Source organism: Bison bison, unplaced genomic scaffold (assembly GCF_000754665.1).
Source record: "Bison bison bison isolate TAMUID 2011002044 unplaced genomic scaffold, Bison_UMD1.0 scf7180017864239, whole genome shotgun sequence".
NCBI classification, from domain to species: Eukaryota; Metazoa; Chordata; class Mammalia; order Artiodactyla; family Bovidae; genus Bison; species Bison bison.
The window spans coordinates 360,886-375,807 of record NW_011494811.1 but is presented as its reverse complement, the minus strand read 5'-3'; the positions used below and the strand labels follow the sequence as shown (position 1 = coordinate 375,807).

At 39.0% G+C, this 14,922-nt stretch overlaps 1 protein-coding gene across 17 annotated transcripts in view; it reads left to right on the top strand.

Moving 5' to 3' along the window:
* SIPA1L1 (signal-induced proliferation-associated 1 like 1) overlaps positions 1-14,922 on the top strand; it is a 389,778-nt gene that overhangs the window by 289,198 nt on the left and 85,658 nt on the right. For all 17 annotated transcript variants that reach the window (XM_010846654.1, XM_010846657.1, XM_010846661.1 and 14 more), the window contains 2 exons: positions 3,076-3,250; positions 12,449-12,552. In XM_010846654.1, the coding sequence (XP_010844956.1) occupies positions 3,076-3,250; positions 12,449-12,552 (279 nt within the window). The remainder of the gene's footprint in view (positions 1-3,075; positions 3,251-12,448; positions 12,553-14,922) is intronic.

The window sequence follows — 14,922 nt, the reverse complement described above, 5'->3', positions numbered from 1 at the left end:
ACCCCACTCCAGTACTCTTGCCTGGGAAATCCCATGGACAGAGGAGCCTGGTAGGCTGCAGTCCATGGGGTCGCTAAGAGTCGGACACAACTGAGCGACTTCACTTTCACTTTCCACTTTCATGCATTGGAGAAGGAAATGGCAACCTACTCCAGTGTTCTTGCCTGGAGAATCCCAGGGACGGGGGAGCCTGGTGGGCTGCCGTCTCTGGGGTCACACAGAGTCGGACACAACTGACGCGACTTAGCAGCAGCAGCAGCATACTTATGTAACTCCTCCTTTACAACTACTCATGTTCTGGGCAGGGAACAAGGTTGCTAACTAAGGATTCCCAGAACCTGAGTTCAGAGAATGACACCTACCTTGATTCCATTGCAGCAGAAACCAAGGATACAGTCATAGTATCACCTTCAAGGATGGAGCACTGACATTCGGCACCATTTCAAACTGGAGGAAATTTGACATTCTAACAAATTTCCAAATCCTCTTAAAGGAGCTTTCCTTTGACAACAAGCAAATACCAGTCTGTTCTGTCTGCGGGTGGAGTCACCGGGATGTGAGAAACCCGCCTGAAGAAGGCAGCACACTGTCCCATTGTGCTTGCCTTCTGCTCCTGCAGTGGTTTGGGGGAAGTGTCCGTGCTTATCTTCTCTCCAAAATGAGCTCTTTTGTATTTATAAATAAGTGAGTCCTTTTGAATGTTGCACAGTGAAATCCTAGACCTTTATCTAAGAAGTTTAAAAAGCCACCCACAAATCCAGGGTCACTGAGATGCTTTCCACTGAACAAGGTGACTTTTGTTTTACATTGTTGCATGAGAAGGCTGATCTGGGAGGCACAGAGCCAAATAGCAAATAACTCCAAGCTCCTTCCTTTCTCCAGATTGCTTCCTTTCTTTGGTAGCTCTCCCTGCAGGGAGACAGTAAGGAGCTGGCTGTGTTAAGGACTTCTTTTGTAACAGACAGAGAGCCTACTGCTACTTTCTTAGTTGTTGAGACCTAATGGGATACTCAGCTTAATTTGAAAGCCAAGATGAAGGCTCCACCTGTGGGAGTTCCCCTCTGTTAGTCACATTCAGACCTTTGAAGGAGCCCAACTGCCAGTGGCATGTGGCAGGTTGTACTCTTATCTTCTTCTTTTTTTTTTTTTAACTGCATATGGCATACAAAAAAAATGAACTAAATCCTAAAAGTGTTTCTGTTAATAATTAAAATGAAGCAGCGATAATGCAAGGTTGTATGCTATTTTTAAAAAATTCCAACATCGGTAGACACAGTTACTTGAAAGTTTCAGATGTGGAACTTTGCCCTGCACTCACTGGAGTAGGCAGAGGAGAGTTAATTCTGCACAATTACAGAACTCCTAAGCAGCTCTCCTGTCCACGGGTCATGTAAAAGCTGCTGAACCTTCCTTGTCATCTAGTTAGTGAGAAGAGGCTAAAGCAAGCAGGAGTTCCCTGATAAGGTTTTCTAGTTAACCAGCATTCTGAACCATTTGATTGAGAAAGTTGAAAAGAATTGTTTAGGTTCTCAGTCCTTTGTGTAAAACAATAGGAGCAGATACATTTCAAAATTCAGAAAGGCCCAGATTTAGAAGGGTAATAAAAGGCATGCACTTAGAGCGAGTTCCAGCGGAATCTGGGGCAGCACCCCACCATCAAACACATTAATATTTCTAAAGATATGAATATTCACAGAAAGGAATAAATTAGAAGCATTCCCTGTCAGCTCATAGGAAGTTTTGCCGCCAAATATGTTTGCTTAAGTTTGGTTTATACCTTTCGACTGTGGAGTTGCAAATACGGAGCTGTGGACATGTGTTGGAGTGACAGAAATACAGCAAAACAAGCCTGATTCAATCCTGGTTATGTTGAATAGAGCCAAATCACAGAGTTGACAGTTTATGGTCTTGTGTGTCTCTAACTGTTCTCTTTTCTGAACTTCTCTTTGCTTATTGGTCATATGGGGTAATATTTGCAGGCTTTTGTGAGGAAAGCTAATGTAATTTAATCACTCAACAGTGATTGGCAGATAGTGGCTATTCAATAAATGTTAGCTATTAAAATTTTGCTCTCCCCCCTTTTATGAGATAAAAACTTATTGATAACAGTTGTTGCAGTGCTAGTCTGTAAATAGGCTTCACGAATATGAATTGCCCTGATTTCAATGGAGAATTAAATGTCTAAATTTTAATATAAAAATTCATTTCTTAAATGACTAATACAACTTTAAAATTTGTTTATAGGATGGCTAAATCTTTCAATGATGAATAAATGTTTTGATTAATGTTATATTTAAATTTCTTGAATGCTTTGTTTTAATTGTGATTTGCCATATGAGGTCCCTTTTAAATTTTCTATCTAGAGACTCATCGTTTAGAAAAATAATTTGAAAAGTACCGTGTTGATGATGCTCATGCCGTCACAAAGGTATAACCAGGGTTTATAACTTAGTGTATTGGAAAAATGGCCTTGGGAGATAAGTCTTTTCCAATTTTACCTCCCAAAATTTTAAAAGAACTTTAATGGGCTTTTAGTGCAAAACAGTTTAAAGTGTATTTTGTAAAAAAAATAAACCCACAGACATAGAAAAGAAACTTGGTTGTTTATTTACCAAAGTTTGTTTGGTAAACTTATGGTTACCAAAGAAGGAAGCAGAGGAGGGATAAATGTAGGAGTTTGGGATTAACATATACCGAGTACCATATAAAATAGATAACCAATGAGGACCTACGGTATAGCACAGTGAACTCAATGTTTTGTAATAACCTATAGGGGAAAGGAACCTAAAAAAGTATCTGTGTGCATAATTGAATCACTTTGCTATACACATGAAACTAACACAGTGTTGTAAAACGAGGTTGTTTTTTCCAAGGCATCTTTTGTAAAGTAGACCTTTACTTTTAAATTCATAAGGCCTCCTTTTTTTAAAAGGGGAAGAACAAAAGCAGAAGGATTTCAAGAGAAGAAAGAGGTTAGCTACTTGATGGGCATGTGCCCTACAGGACTTAGAAGCATTGAAGTGGGCAGAGTGGATCTGCATGTATTTATATGCATTGTATCGCCTGCCTTCACAGCTGAACTATCAGCAGAAAGTAGGCATCATGTACTGCAAAGCTGGACAGAGCACGGAAGAAGAGATGTACAACAATGAATCAGCCGGCCCAGCCTTTGAGGAATTCCTCCAGCTGTTGGGAGAACGTGTTCGGCTCAAAGGATTTGAGAAGTATCGTGCGCAGCTGGACACCAAAAGTAAGAAATACTTATACCCTCCTACCAGGCTTGTTGTCCTCCTGCTGTGTTGATGTTCGCCTGCTAAGTTACCCTTAAAACAACACTGCCACTACGTGTAGAATACCGCTGGTGATGGGGGAGAGGAAGCCAGTCTCGGAGCATGTGGCTTTAAGACAATTGAAGACCATAATCAAAGCATTTAGGATTGGAGTGTAAAAAAAAAGTAGTGTTATCAGAAGTGTGGGAGGTAGGAAGCAATGGATGGAGATCGTGCAGAATTCCTCCTGGATAGTGTTACATATGCTTCACTGTATTTAGCTGAACGTTAGAGTGACTAAAAACTCCTGCAACTTACTAACCATCTGATTGTAAGCCCCAGAAGTCTTGACTTTCATTAACTCATTTCATAATCCTTGTCCATATCTGTGTAGTCAGCCATTGTAGGGTTTTCTTAATCACTTTCATATTTTACTGTCTTGAGATATTTTTGTTCATTTTCTGTTTTTACTGTTCATAGTCTAACTTAGTCGCCAAGCAAACAGGCTTCTTAGCGTTGGTATTACTTTGGTTCATGAAATGTGTTGATTAAAATCACACTGGTGCAGCAGTCTGTTTATCTACAGCTCGTGAACATAGAGGTTTGTCCATTCCCTTTTCCCAGGTGGTTAATAAAAGAGTTAGGTTCTCAAGTATCTAGAGTATGTTGACTTCTGCTGTGTGTCTGTGTGGAAGCAAATTTTAAATTTTATCTCAATATCCATCCATAGACACCTGTGACCTGTTTTTCTTTGAGAGGGTCTTTGGATTAGCACATCTGTATTGCAGTCTGTAGTAATCACTCTGATTTTCTGTACAGGAAATTAAATAAGGAGTCAAGTCATGAAAACAGAAAAGCATTCATAAACTCCACTGCAGGGAAGAATTTCCTGTTGCCATGGTTTTGCTGTTGCCAACTTGGAAACGACATGCAAGAGAGCCTATGAAAAACCATAAATAGCCTAGACTCTTAAATATTATTTTAATGTTCCATACTCTGCTTGCGACTGCAGAAAATATTAAATCTCAGTATGCCCTTAAATTCTTTTTATCAACGTATTCTGACATTTACTCTGTAATTCATTCACATTGTCCCAGTTTGTTGTGTTATGTAAATTATAATTACCGCAAAGGGCTATTAAAAGGGTCTGGGAAGAAAATGTAATAAGAGCCTTGATTCTATCAGTGAGTGGTCAGAATCGGAGTTGGTAAGATTATTTATCATTTCCTGGTCCTTCACTATCACTATGATTTTGCTCAAACTCATGTCCATTGAGTCCATTTATTTGTGTATTTACACGTTCCTAGCCATCTCTTGATGAAAGGACAATATGAGAAATGCAGATAGCAGGGCCATTCCTAAGCAATGTGGCATCATGTAAGGCAGTGGAATAAGCAAAATAAGCACTTTGCACATTTTGCCCCAATATCCCAATAAGTGCAAAGACCTTGATTAGTAAACTGCCTCTGGTGGCACATTTTACAGTTACGCAATACATTAGTCAAGGACAGGTGCCTTCTCACTGAGTTACTCTCCTTTATGGCTCCTTGTAACCTTCTGAGGCATAGCTCCTGAAAAGGAGGGTTCACAGGTTCCTTTTCTGTGCTTTCAGAGGCTCATTTCCTGAAGTCACTGAAAAGTAGGAAAGTGTTTCCACTCTAAAGCTTGAAGAAGACAGTATGCATATTTCTCTATCTTACTCCCAGCTGAGAAGGACTATTAGCATCATCACTTAAAGGGGTATTAAACAATAATAGACCAAAAGACATAGGGATCAACCAGCCCCTGCAAACCCCAGCAGCCTTCTGCTGGCCATGACACACCCAGAGATGAGACTGTTTGGTGTGCTGTGAGATGATCTCACCACCTCTTACCTAATCTTAAATTGTGTTAAACTCTTTCAATATAATGCTTAAAAAGAGAAGACGCTTTCCAGAACATGTGTTCCTAAAGGATCGCTCCCTCTCTGTGTGACAGTGTAGCTGTCACTTGGATCTGTGGATTTGTAGTCTTAATCAAATTCAAACATTATTTGCCAAGCTCATTTTATTTTTCTGCACCTCATCTTCTGAATCTCCAATTAGACATATATTAAGTCACTTACTGGTTGTGATTTAATTTGTAACATTTCCCCCTTCCCTGCCCCCCATGCTTATATTTGGGAAATTCCTGTTAATATTTTCAAGTTCACTGTGTTTTCTTTTCTTCCACCGTCTCTTAATCTGCTGTTAGTCAATCTAGTGACATTTTTATTACAGATGCTGTGATTTTCAAGTCCAGAAGTTGCATTTGGGTTTTCTCTTTTTTCTTTTCTTTTCTCCATCCCCCTCCCCCCACCTCCGCCGCTTTTTTTTTTTTTCATGAGTGATCTTATATTTTCCATATTCTTCTCATTAGGTTCATGTCCTTTAAAGCCTTGAATGTATTTATAATAGCTGTTTCAAACTGTTTGCATGCTAGTTCCATCATCTCTGTCATTTGGGGTCTCCTTTTAACAGTTTCTCATGCTTTTTAGTTAATTTTATTTCTTCATATGTCTGGTTATTTTTGATTGGATACTGGACATTGTGAATGTTTGATCATTGAGGATCTGGATTTTGTCCTCTTCTTTAAACAGTGTTGTTTTATTATTGGTAGGCAATTAAGTTAGTTACAGAACAGTTTGATCTTTATGAATTTGTTCTTATGCTTTTTTAAAGCATAGTTTTTTAAAAAAAGAGTAGTTTTTGTTGTTGTTGTTCAGTCACTAAGTTGTGTCTGACTCTTGAGAACACACCAGGCTTCCTGGTCCTTCACTATCTCCTGGAGTTTGCTCAAACTCATGTTCATTGAGTGAGATACGTCCTCCAACCATCTCATCCTCTACCACCCCCTTCTCCTTTTGTTGTCATCTTTCTTGGCATCAGGGTCTTTTCCAGTCAGTCAGCTCTTCACATCAGGTGAGAGGTGAATATTCAGGCTCTTTAGTTCCTCTTCACTTTCTGCCATTAGAGTGGTATCGTGTGCATATCTGAGATTGTTGGTATTTCTCCCAGTAGTCTTGACTCCAGTTCGTGGGTAGTCTATACTCTGGCTAATTTACTGCTCTTACTAAGGCATGACTTTTCTTGCGTCTGAATACTAGCATATTCAGCCAAGTATCTCTACTATGGTTAGTCAGAACTTCATTGTCTTCCAGCCCTGTGTGAACTGTGAGAATTGTTTGGCTGACAGTTCTCTGGTAGTTATTTCCCCAATAGTTTCTCTTTTCTTTCTTTTTTTGAAATTGAGGTATAATTGACATACAACATTATATTGGTTTCGGGTGTACAACATAATGACTCAAGTGTTTTTGTATATTCCAAAATGGTCATCATAATAAGTCTAGTTATATATCACCATACCTATTTTTTTTTTCTTGTGATGAAAACTTTTAACATCTACTCTCTTAGCAACTTTTAGCTATTCTGTATAGTGTTATTAGCTACAGCCAGCATGATGCACCCTGATGTTTTTTCTTTCCCTGGCTTTTGGAACCGCGCTCTGTGCTTGTGCAGCTTAATATTCAGTCCAAGACTCAAGGGGACCCCTGTGCAGATATCTGAGCCTCTTTCACTGTGTAGTTTCCTCCTCTTCAGTATTGTGCCCAGCAAATATCAGCCACAACTCAGCCTTCCAGACCTCCAGCATACTTTGGCTTCTCTCTTCAAATCCCTACTCTGTGTGATTGTTTTGAAAGTACCTTCGGGTAGAAAGCTGGGTAGGATCATAAGGCTCATCTCCTTTGATACTTCTTCCTCCAAGATCACTATCCAGTGCTGCCTATTGTAAGATGTCTTGAGGGGAAAAAAGTTGTTTCAGATATTTTGTTTATTTTTCTATTTATTTACAATAGGAGAGCAGGTCCTATACCAAGTGCTGTCATGGCCAGAAGCAAAGTCCTAGATACTTTCTATATGTCATCTCAGTGCATCTCCACAAACTCTGCTGGATTCCAGTCATCCCCCTTTTACAGACTAGGCTTCTTCAGATTAACTAGGGTGCCCAAGGTTAAGTATTAAGGGGGGAGACCATATCCTAGGGTTATGGTTAGTGATGTATTCAGAGAAAGCATAAATGTAGAATTAAGTACAGTGAAGCCCAGAGCTGTGCTTTGCGGCTGTGTCATCCCCTCTCTTGAGCCCTTGGGCTAAAATTACTCAAGCGATCTAATGAGATAGCTCCACTTGTCACTATTCAGAGTTTAGTGCTTTGGAGAAAGAAAGAGGCTTAGGAAAGGAAGGTTTGGTTAAACTGTTGAACCATTTCTTCTTCTTCCCAATTTTCTGTACAGAGTCCCAATTTCCCATTTCATAACTAAGGACTTCCAGCAAACAAGCTACAGTTGTGTCAGGGGTTGGAACAGTTCTGCAGTGAAAAATCTTTCCAGAGTGAATTTTTTTCTCCTTTTTTGTTTCCTTATTTGGATGGCATAACCTCTAGATAATTGCCATCCCCTCCCACTACAGTAAGTACAAAAATAAGCTTCCCACCAAGCAGTTTGTTATTTGAAAGCTGGAGACCACCCTCATTTTAAGTTGTGTGTGTGGATTATTATTTGGGAAATTATTTCCTGAATAAGGTGCGTTTGTCAAGTCAGCATGCAGGAGACTTAGAAACTCTTGAAAAGCATTCCTTCAGAGCTCTGCCTTGAATCATTTGCCACAGTTTTTAAAGAATTCATGTTGCTTCCCCCATTTTTCAGCAGTGTTATAATGATCACTGAGTTTCAGGGTCTTAGAATAGATGTAAGACTTTTCATGAAGAAAATAAATCCTGTATTTCGGATATTTAACCTTTGATAAATAAAAGAATAAAACTAGCATTATTTAAATGCTTTGCACATTTAAAGGACCGTGTGGAGTTGTAGAGACTGATGAATGAAGAAAAGTTTTTTCACCTTCTTAACTTTGAACTGTATTATAGTATCAGGTTTTTCTCTTGAGTGTTTCTGAGATGCAGTTGGCCAAGAAATTGAAATGCTCTGTTTAAGGCAGCTATACATTTTATTTCAACTGCATAAAATTCTAAATTCCAATCAGCATGTTTCTTAAGCATCTTTTATGGGCTACTATCATAGACATTGTTTCACTCAATCCTCACAACAGTGAGAATGTTGAGGGGCAGAGAAGTAAAGTGACTTGTCTCTGATTATTTAGCAAATGATGCTGGCTGCTGCTGCTACTGCTAAGTCGCTTCAGTCGTGTCCGACTCTGTGCGACCCCATAGACGGCAGCCCACCAGATTTCCCCCGCCCCTGGGATTCTCCAGGCAAGAATAATGGAGTGGGTTGCCATTTCCTTCTCCAATGCATGAAAGTGAAAAGTGAAAGTGAAGTCGCTCAGTCGTGCCCGACTCTTAGCGACCCCATGGACTGCAGCCTCCCAGGCTCCTCTGTCCATGGATTTTTCCAGGCAAGAGTACTGGAGTAGGGTGCCATTGCCTTCTCCAGTGATGCTGGAGACGTTGGAATTCAGATCGTCTTACTTCCAAGTTGGAATCCAGATAATTGCAGGTATTTTGCAAAGTGCTCTGTGTGTAGAAAACAGACTGATTCCTTCGGTACGCACCCCACATCATTGCTTATCCTTTTCTCACAGTGTGTTAGTGGTTTTAAGAAGCCTTCGATTCCAGGCATGTACACACGCACTTTCCTTGAATTAACACAGTGTGAATTCTCCTGTCACGGCAAAGGGTGGTATTACAGACTGTTCCCATCCTCAGTGAAGCCACCTCCTGATGATGGTTAAAGATGCACTGAAGAAAATCCAAGTAAATATGGTAGATGCCAGAGCAGATGGGATTCTTGCTTTTCCAAATACTTCGTTAGTGAGTAGATGCAGTAGTACTGAAGGGCAGATGCGTGTCTCATCTTAAATGCATGCCAGTGTTCCAGGTGTCAACACTTGTTCCCGACTGTGCTCCTTCCAAGCATTGACCTCTGCATCCCCAAACCCTGAGGCAATCTCGCGTACTAGGGAGAGCTGGAGTCTTTAAATGGGTGGTCTTTAGCAGCCGGCTGATGATTATTCTATTGGTATTTCAAACTATGGATGATAATCCATCCCACTACCTGTCTGGGATTTCGTCTTGTGCATTTTATGTGTTCTACAATGGTGAGGACCTTCACAAACTGAACTTAAGCTTTCTTCATTCTGTTGACTTTCTTAGCCTGCCTGCGTTTAGTTCATGAGATTGATTTTCTCCTTGTAGTCGTAAATATTTTAAAACTAGGAACTTGCACAAAATCAAATTCCTTAGGCTTGTTTTCCTTTATCTAGCTTTTCTCAACTCAAACAAATCTGTTGGTGACCAGGAAGTGATTATGTAAAAGTCGAATTACTTTTTCCTGACTCAGATTTGTACACATCCACCTTTATCATCCAAGTTTTATCCCCCTTAAAGCAAAAGACTTTCACCAAGAGAAGTCAAGAATGAATATGACATTAACCGTATCTGAAACTGCTTCTACAAACTTATTAACCTATACATACCATCTTTAAATAGAAGTGCCTATTGTAAGATATTCTCACTTATCTACACCTTTTCAAAGCAGCTGAAAGGAATATTCTTATCATTCCTCAATTACTCAGTGCCTTCTTATCATCTAGTTTGAATATTAGAAATTTTACTTTCTATGACTTAGTGTAGAGGGCTGACCTTATTAGCGGATACACACCACCCACTAGTAGTATACTTTGGAGGCCAATCACGTGATTATCAAGATGACCTATAAGATGCCTGAATTTATTTTTTAACTCTTAAAGCTCCATACACATATGAAGGAGCGTTATCTTCTTTTTATCCCTCTTCTATAAGCATATTTTCCTTTTAGAAATTACTCAGTACATATTCTTTTCAACCAGAGGAAAAAAGATTTTTGTCGCAATGATCATCTTCTGTGATTTTCTTTCCTTTTCATTTTGTTTAATTCCAATGCCTTATTCTTCAGAGAATATAACAAACCTTCATTTTCCATTTTCTCCGATAAAGTTTAGCAATGCTGTTGTATACATAGTAATTTCAGGATTTTGGAATTCCTTTCTTCTCAGAGAAGAAAATTTCATTGTTTTGACCCCAGTTTCATCACTAAGAGTTTTAAAACGGTTTCCAAACTGTTTAAAATTATCAGCAAGGCTGGCATTTTCAAAGGTCCCCAGAAGAAGACTGGTCATATAGCATCTGTTGTATAAAATGCAGCAAGTGTAGAAGAGAGAGAAAGGACAATAAATATAAAACAAATTATCTTCAGGGTCATCTTCACTCTTCTTTCATGACAGGAATGCCTTTAGAATTAGAAAGACATATAAAACAAAATGTAATAAAAAATCTTTTTTAGTTCATTAATTTTGCTTAAAATTGACTTGAGACACACATAAGTACTCATCAGGTTGACACATTGACTTAAAAGTTGTAAAATGTGCCTATCAGTTCTGGAGCTATTTATATCAAGAGTCTTTAACAGTGGATACCTTCTTCATACTCAAGACCTGTCTTAAGTTGGTCAGTGATTTATTGTAGTGAATTTGTAGTTTTTTGTGGTAGTGATCATTAACATTTACAAGATATATTTCTTGGGGAGTTACATTTTGGTGCTTGTTTTTGCAGTTTTTCAAAAGTAATCCTTGCTTTATTCTACATTTATCTTGATTTTAAAACTGTTGGCATTTTATGCCCTCTTCAAAATTAAGATCCTCTAAGAAGCTCAAGGTTGAAACTCAGGGCTCTAGAATATCTTAGCAAATCTCTGCAAACTGCTGTTATGGTCTATTCTTGGAACAGTGCCTAAGGGCGGTACAGCTACTGCGTTAAAGTCCCCTAAGGGTATTTATTAAAATAGATCATTCTGCCCAGCCCCACACCTACAGAGCAGTGTTTCTGGGCATGGGGGATGGGAAGCTGCCTTTTAAGCAGCACCCCAGGTGACTCCAGGTACACTCCAGTTTGAGAAGTGCTGCTTTATGGGACATGCCAGAGGCTTTGACTTGCTGCGTCATTCTCTCAAATGCTCCTCAACAATGTGGTTGATGGAGGATTGAGTTTCCCCAGAATGAATGCACTTCCGTTCATTTTGCCTGTTAAGTCCAGGTGCTTTATGGCTAAAGAGACTTCCCTTTAACTGGACAGTTAGTAATTCTCTTTGGTTTCCAAGTGTTTACAGATGCATTGATTTGACAAAAGTCAAGGAGGTCAAGGTTGTTTTGTTTTTTTTTTTATAAGGAAAGTGAGCGCAGACACACGCAGTCTTAAACTATTAGACCTCGCTATAATACCTTTGTTACTCAGTGTTACAATCTTGTTAAGATTCCATCTATTTGTTAAGAGCAAAACAATGGTTCTCCTGCTTGAGTCAAAAGTATTGGAAAAGAGATCCTGAACTTGAAGTTTGTGGGCAGAATTCAGGGGTCTGTGAACTCGGGTGAGAAATAATTTTACATTTATTTTCACTGATCTCTAGTTGAAATTTAGCATTACCTTCAATTATGAATCTAGGCAACAAATCGCAGCAGTATAGGCTCCACCTGTGATTTGACTCAAGCTACTGCTTATGCACTTCACTAGGTCAAAATTATAGTATTTATTAGACCTACTGGTAAAACTTTTCACAGAAATCTTATGCTATTACATCATTTTAAAATTATTTTGATAGCAGTATTTTCTAATCCATTGATTTCTGTTGAAATTTATGTATTTTGTCTTTGTTGTTGTTGTTTAGTTGCTAAGTTGTGTCCAACTCTTTTGTGACCCTATTGACAGCAGACCACCAGGCTCCTCTGTCCATGGAGTTTTGCAGGCAAGAATATTGGGGTGTGTCGCCATTTCCTTTTCTAGGGAATCTTTCCCACCCAGGCATCGAACCCATGTCTGCTGCATTGGCAGACAGATTCTTTACCACTGAGCCCACCTGGGAAGCCCATATTTTATTATACCTATGCATTTACAAATATTTTTCTAAGAAGGAATCTATAGGCCTCACTAGACCACCAAAGGGGGATCAGGTATAAAAGATGGGTAAAAACTCCTATACCAGATCTTCTTGTCTAGGATCTTTTCATCCTAAATCATTTTCTGTCCCCAGCCCCCTTTTGAGATGTCTCTCTTAAATGAGCTGTTTTTTCCTATTCTTAGAATTGTCTCTCTCTTTTTTTTTTTAACTGTAGCTGACTCCACTGGAACCCATTCTCTGTACACAACATACAAAGACTATGAGATCATGTTCCATGTTTCTACCATGCTGCCGTACACACCTAACAACAAGCAACAGGTAAGAGATCCTTGTGTTTTCTGTGTTTTTTTCACCCTTGTTTCATTTCCCCCAGAAGCCAAAGTGGCAAGTTTGTAAAATCTTAAACCAGAATTTAATGTTGCACCTGTCACGGCAGCAGGAAGCTTTGTACTTTGTGTGGAAGTAATAGCAAATGAGCTGAAAACAAATGAAGAGACGCAAATTCTAGGTTAACAGCCAGCTGGATGGCTTTGTGATTTAATCATTTGCTTTTCACCCAGGAGGATTGAGATTTTCCTGAAATCTGAAAAGAACAAGTTGAAGTCATGGTGATTAGATGACTCTGCAGGGTTACAGAGAACACATATGAGTAGGTGAAGTTTCATCTCAAGAGGCCAGTGTACAAGGCAGGAAAGTACTGATGTTTCATTTCGGATTTCAAAGGAGGTTTCCTCTACTTACTTGGAGAAAAATTCAAAATAAGTGTCAATGGGATCTCAGAGAAATGGTTTTTGTTTTTCTTTTTTTTAAACATATCCTTCAGGGAACAGCATAAGTAACAATTGCATTTGTGTACCTCATATAAAGATTTCTTTTGAAAAGATCTAAAAGTCTATTACTAAAATGTGGTCAGTGAGATGATAAAATGTGAAAACTAAGAAATGGCAGATGGTTACAGAGCAAGGTGGAAACTGGCAATATTGTTTTAAAGAGTATGTGGTGGTAGTTGGTTTTAAAAATGTTTTAAAACAAATGATACCAAATTGAAACTTAAAAGACCCAGAGAACTAATAGACTCTACTTTCAATAGCTCTTATAAACACAGCAGTCTTAAATCACTTCTGACCTTCAAACGGACATAGATTTTGTTATTGTCGATTGTTGTACTAACAGAACACAGGCCAGCTGCAGAATGAATCACATCCTCTTTCACGGATTTTAACAAAACAGGGATCAAATCTAACACGTCGTCACTTGAATTTGATTACATCACACATGTCAATAACAAAATCTTACCTCTCTTGATTCCCAAAGTAATCAAGAGTAGTTTGAAACAAAGCAGTGAGTCAGCTATAAGTCTGAAATAAACCTATTTTAAGATAAATTCCCTGATCTGGAGTCTGTTGACTATTTTATGCACATTCCAAATTCTAGATTTCTTAGAGGAAAATACCATGCTAAGAAAAATATACTAAACTCACTCTGACCAGACAGTAGAGAGATTTTAAAAACTTTAGCAAATGGTCTTTAAAGGGAAGATGGAGAAATGTCTATTTAGTTCTTTGGCCCATTTTTTTGATTGGGTCGTTTATTTTTCTGGAGTTGAGCTGTAGGAGTTGCTTGTATATTTTTGAGATTAGTTGTTTGTCAGTTGCTTCATTTGCTATTATTTTCTCCCATTCTGAAGGCTGTCTTTTCACCTTGCTAATAGTTTCCTTTGATGTGCAGAAGCTTTTAAGGTTAATTAGGTCCCATTTGTTTATTTTTGATTTTATTTCCAATATTCTGGGAGGTGGGTTATAGAGGATCCTGCTGTGATGTATGTCAGAGAGGACATACAGATGGCTAACAAACACATGAAAAGATGCTCAACATCACTCATTATCAGAGAAATGCAAATCAAAACCACTATGAGGTACCATTTCACACCAGTCAGAATGGCTGCAATCCAAAAGTCTACAAATAATAAATGCTGGAGAGGGTGTGGAGAAAAGGGAACCCTCTTACACTCTTGGTGGGAATGCAAACTAGTACAGCCACTATGGAGAACAGTGTGGAGATTCCTTAAAAAACTGAAATAGAACTGCCTTATGATCCAGCAATCCCACTGCTGGGCATACACACTGAGGAAACCAGAAGGGAAAGAGACACGTGTACCCCAATGTTCATCGCAGCACTCTTTATAATAGCCAGGACATGGAAGCAACCTAGATGTCCATCAGCAGATGAATGGATAAGAAAGCAGTGGTACATATACACAATGGAGTATTACTCAGCCATTAAAAAGAATACATTTGAATCAGTTCTAATGAGGTGGATGAAACTGGAGCCTATTATACAGAGTGAAGTAAGCCAGAAGGAAAAACATAAATACAGTATACTAACGCATATATATGGAATTTAGAAAGATGGTAACAATAACCCTGTGTACGAGACAGCAAGAGAGACACTGATGTATAGAACAGTCTTATGGACTCTGTGGGAGAGGGAGAGGGTGGGAAGATTTGGGAGAATGGCATTGAAACATGTAAAATATCATGTAAGAAACGAGTTGCCAGTCCAGGTTTGATGCACGATACTGGATGCTTGGGGCTAGTGCACTGGGATGACCCAGAGGGATGGTATGGGGAGGGAGGAGGGAGGAGGGTTCAGGATGGGGAACACATGTATACCTGTGGCGGATTCATT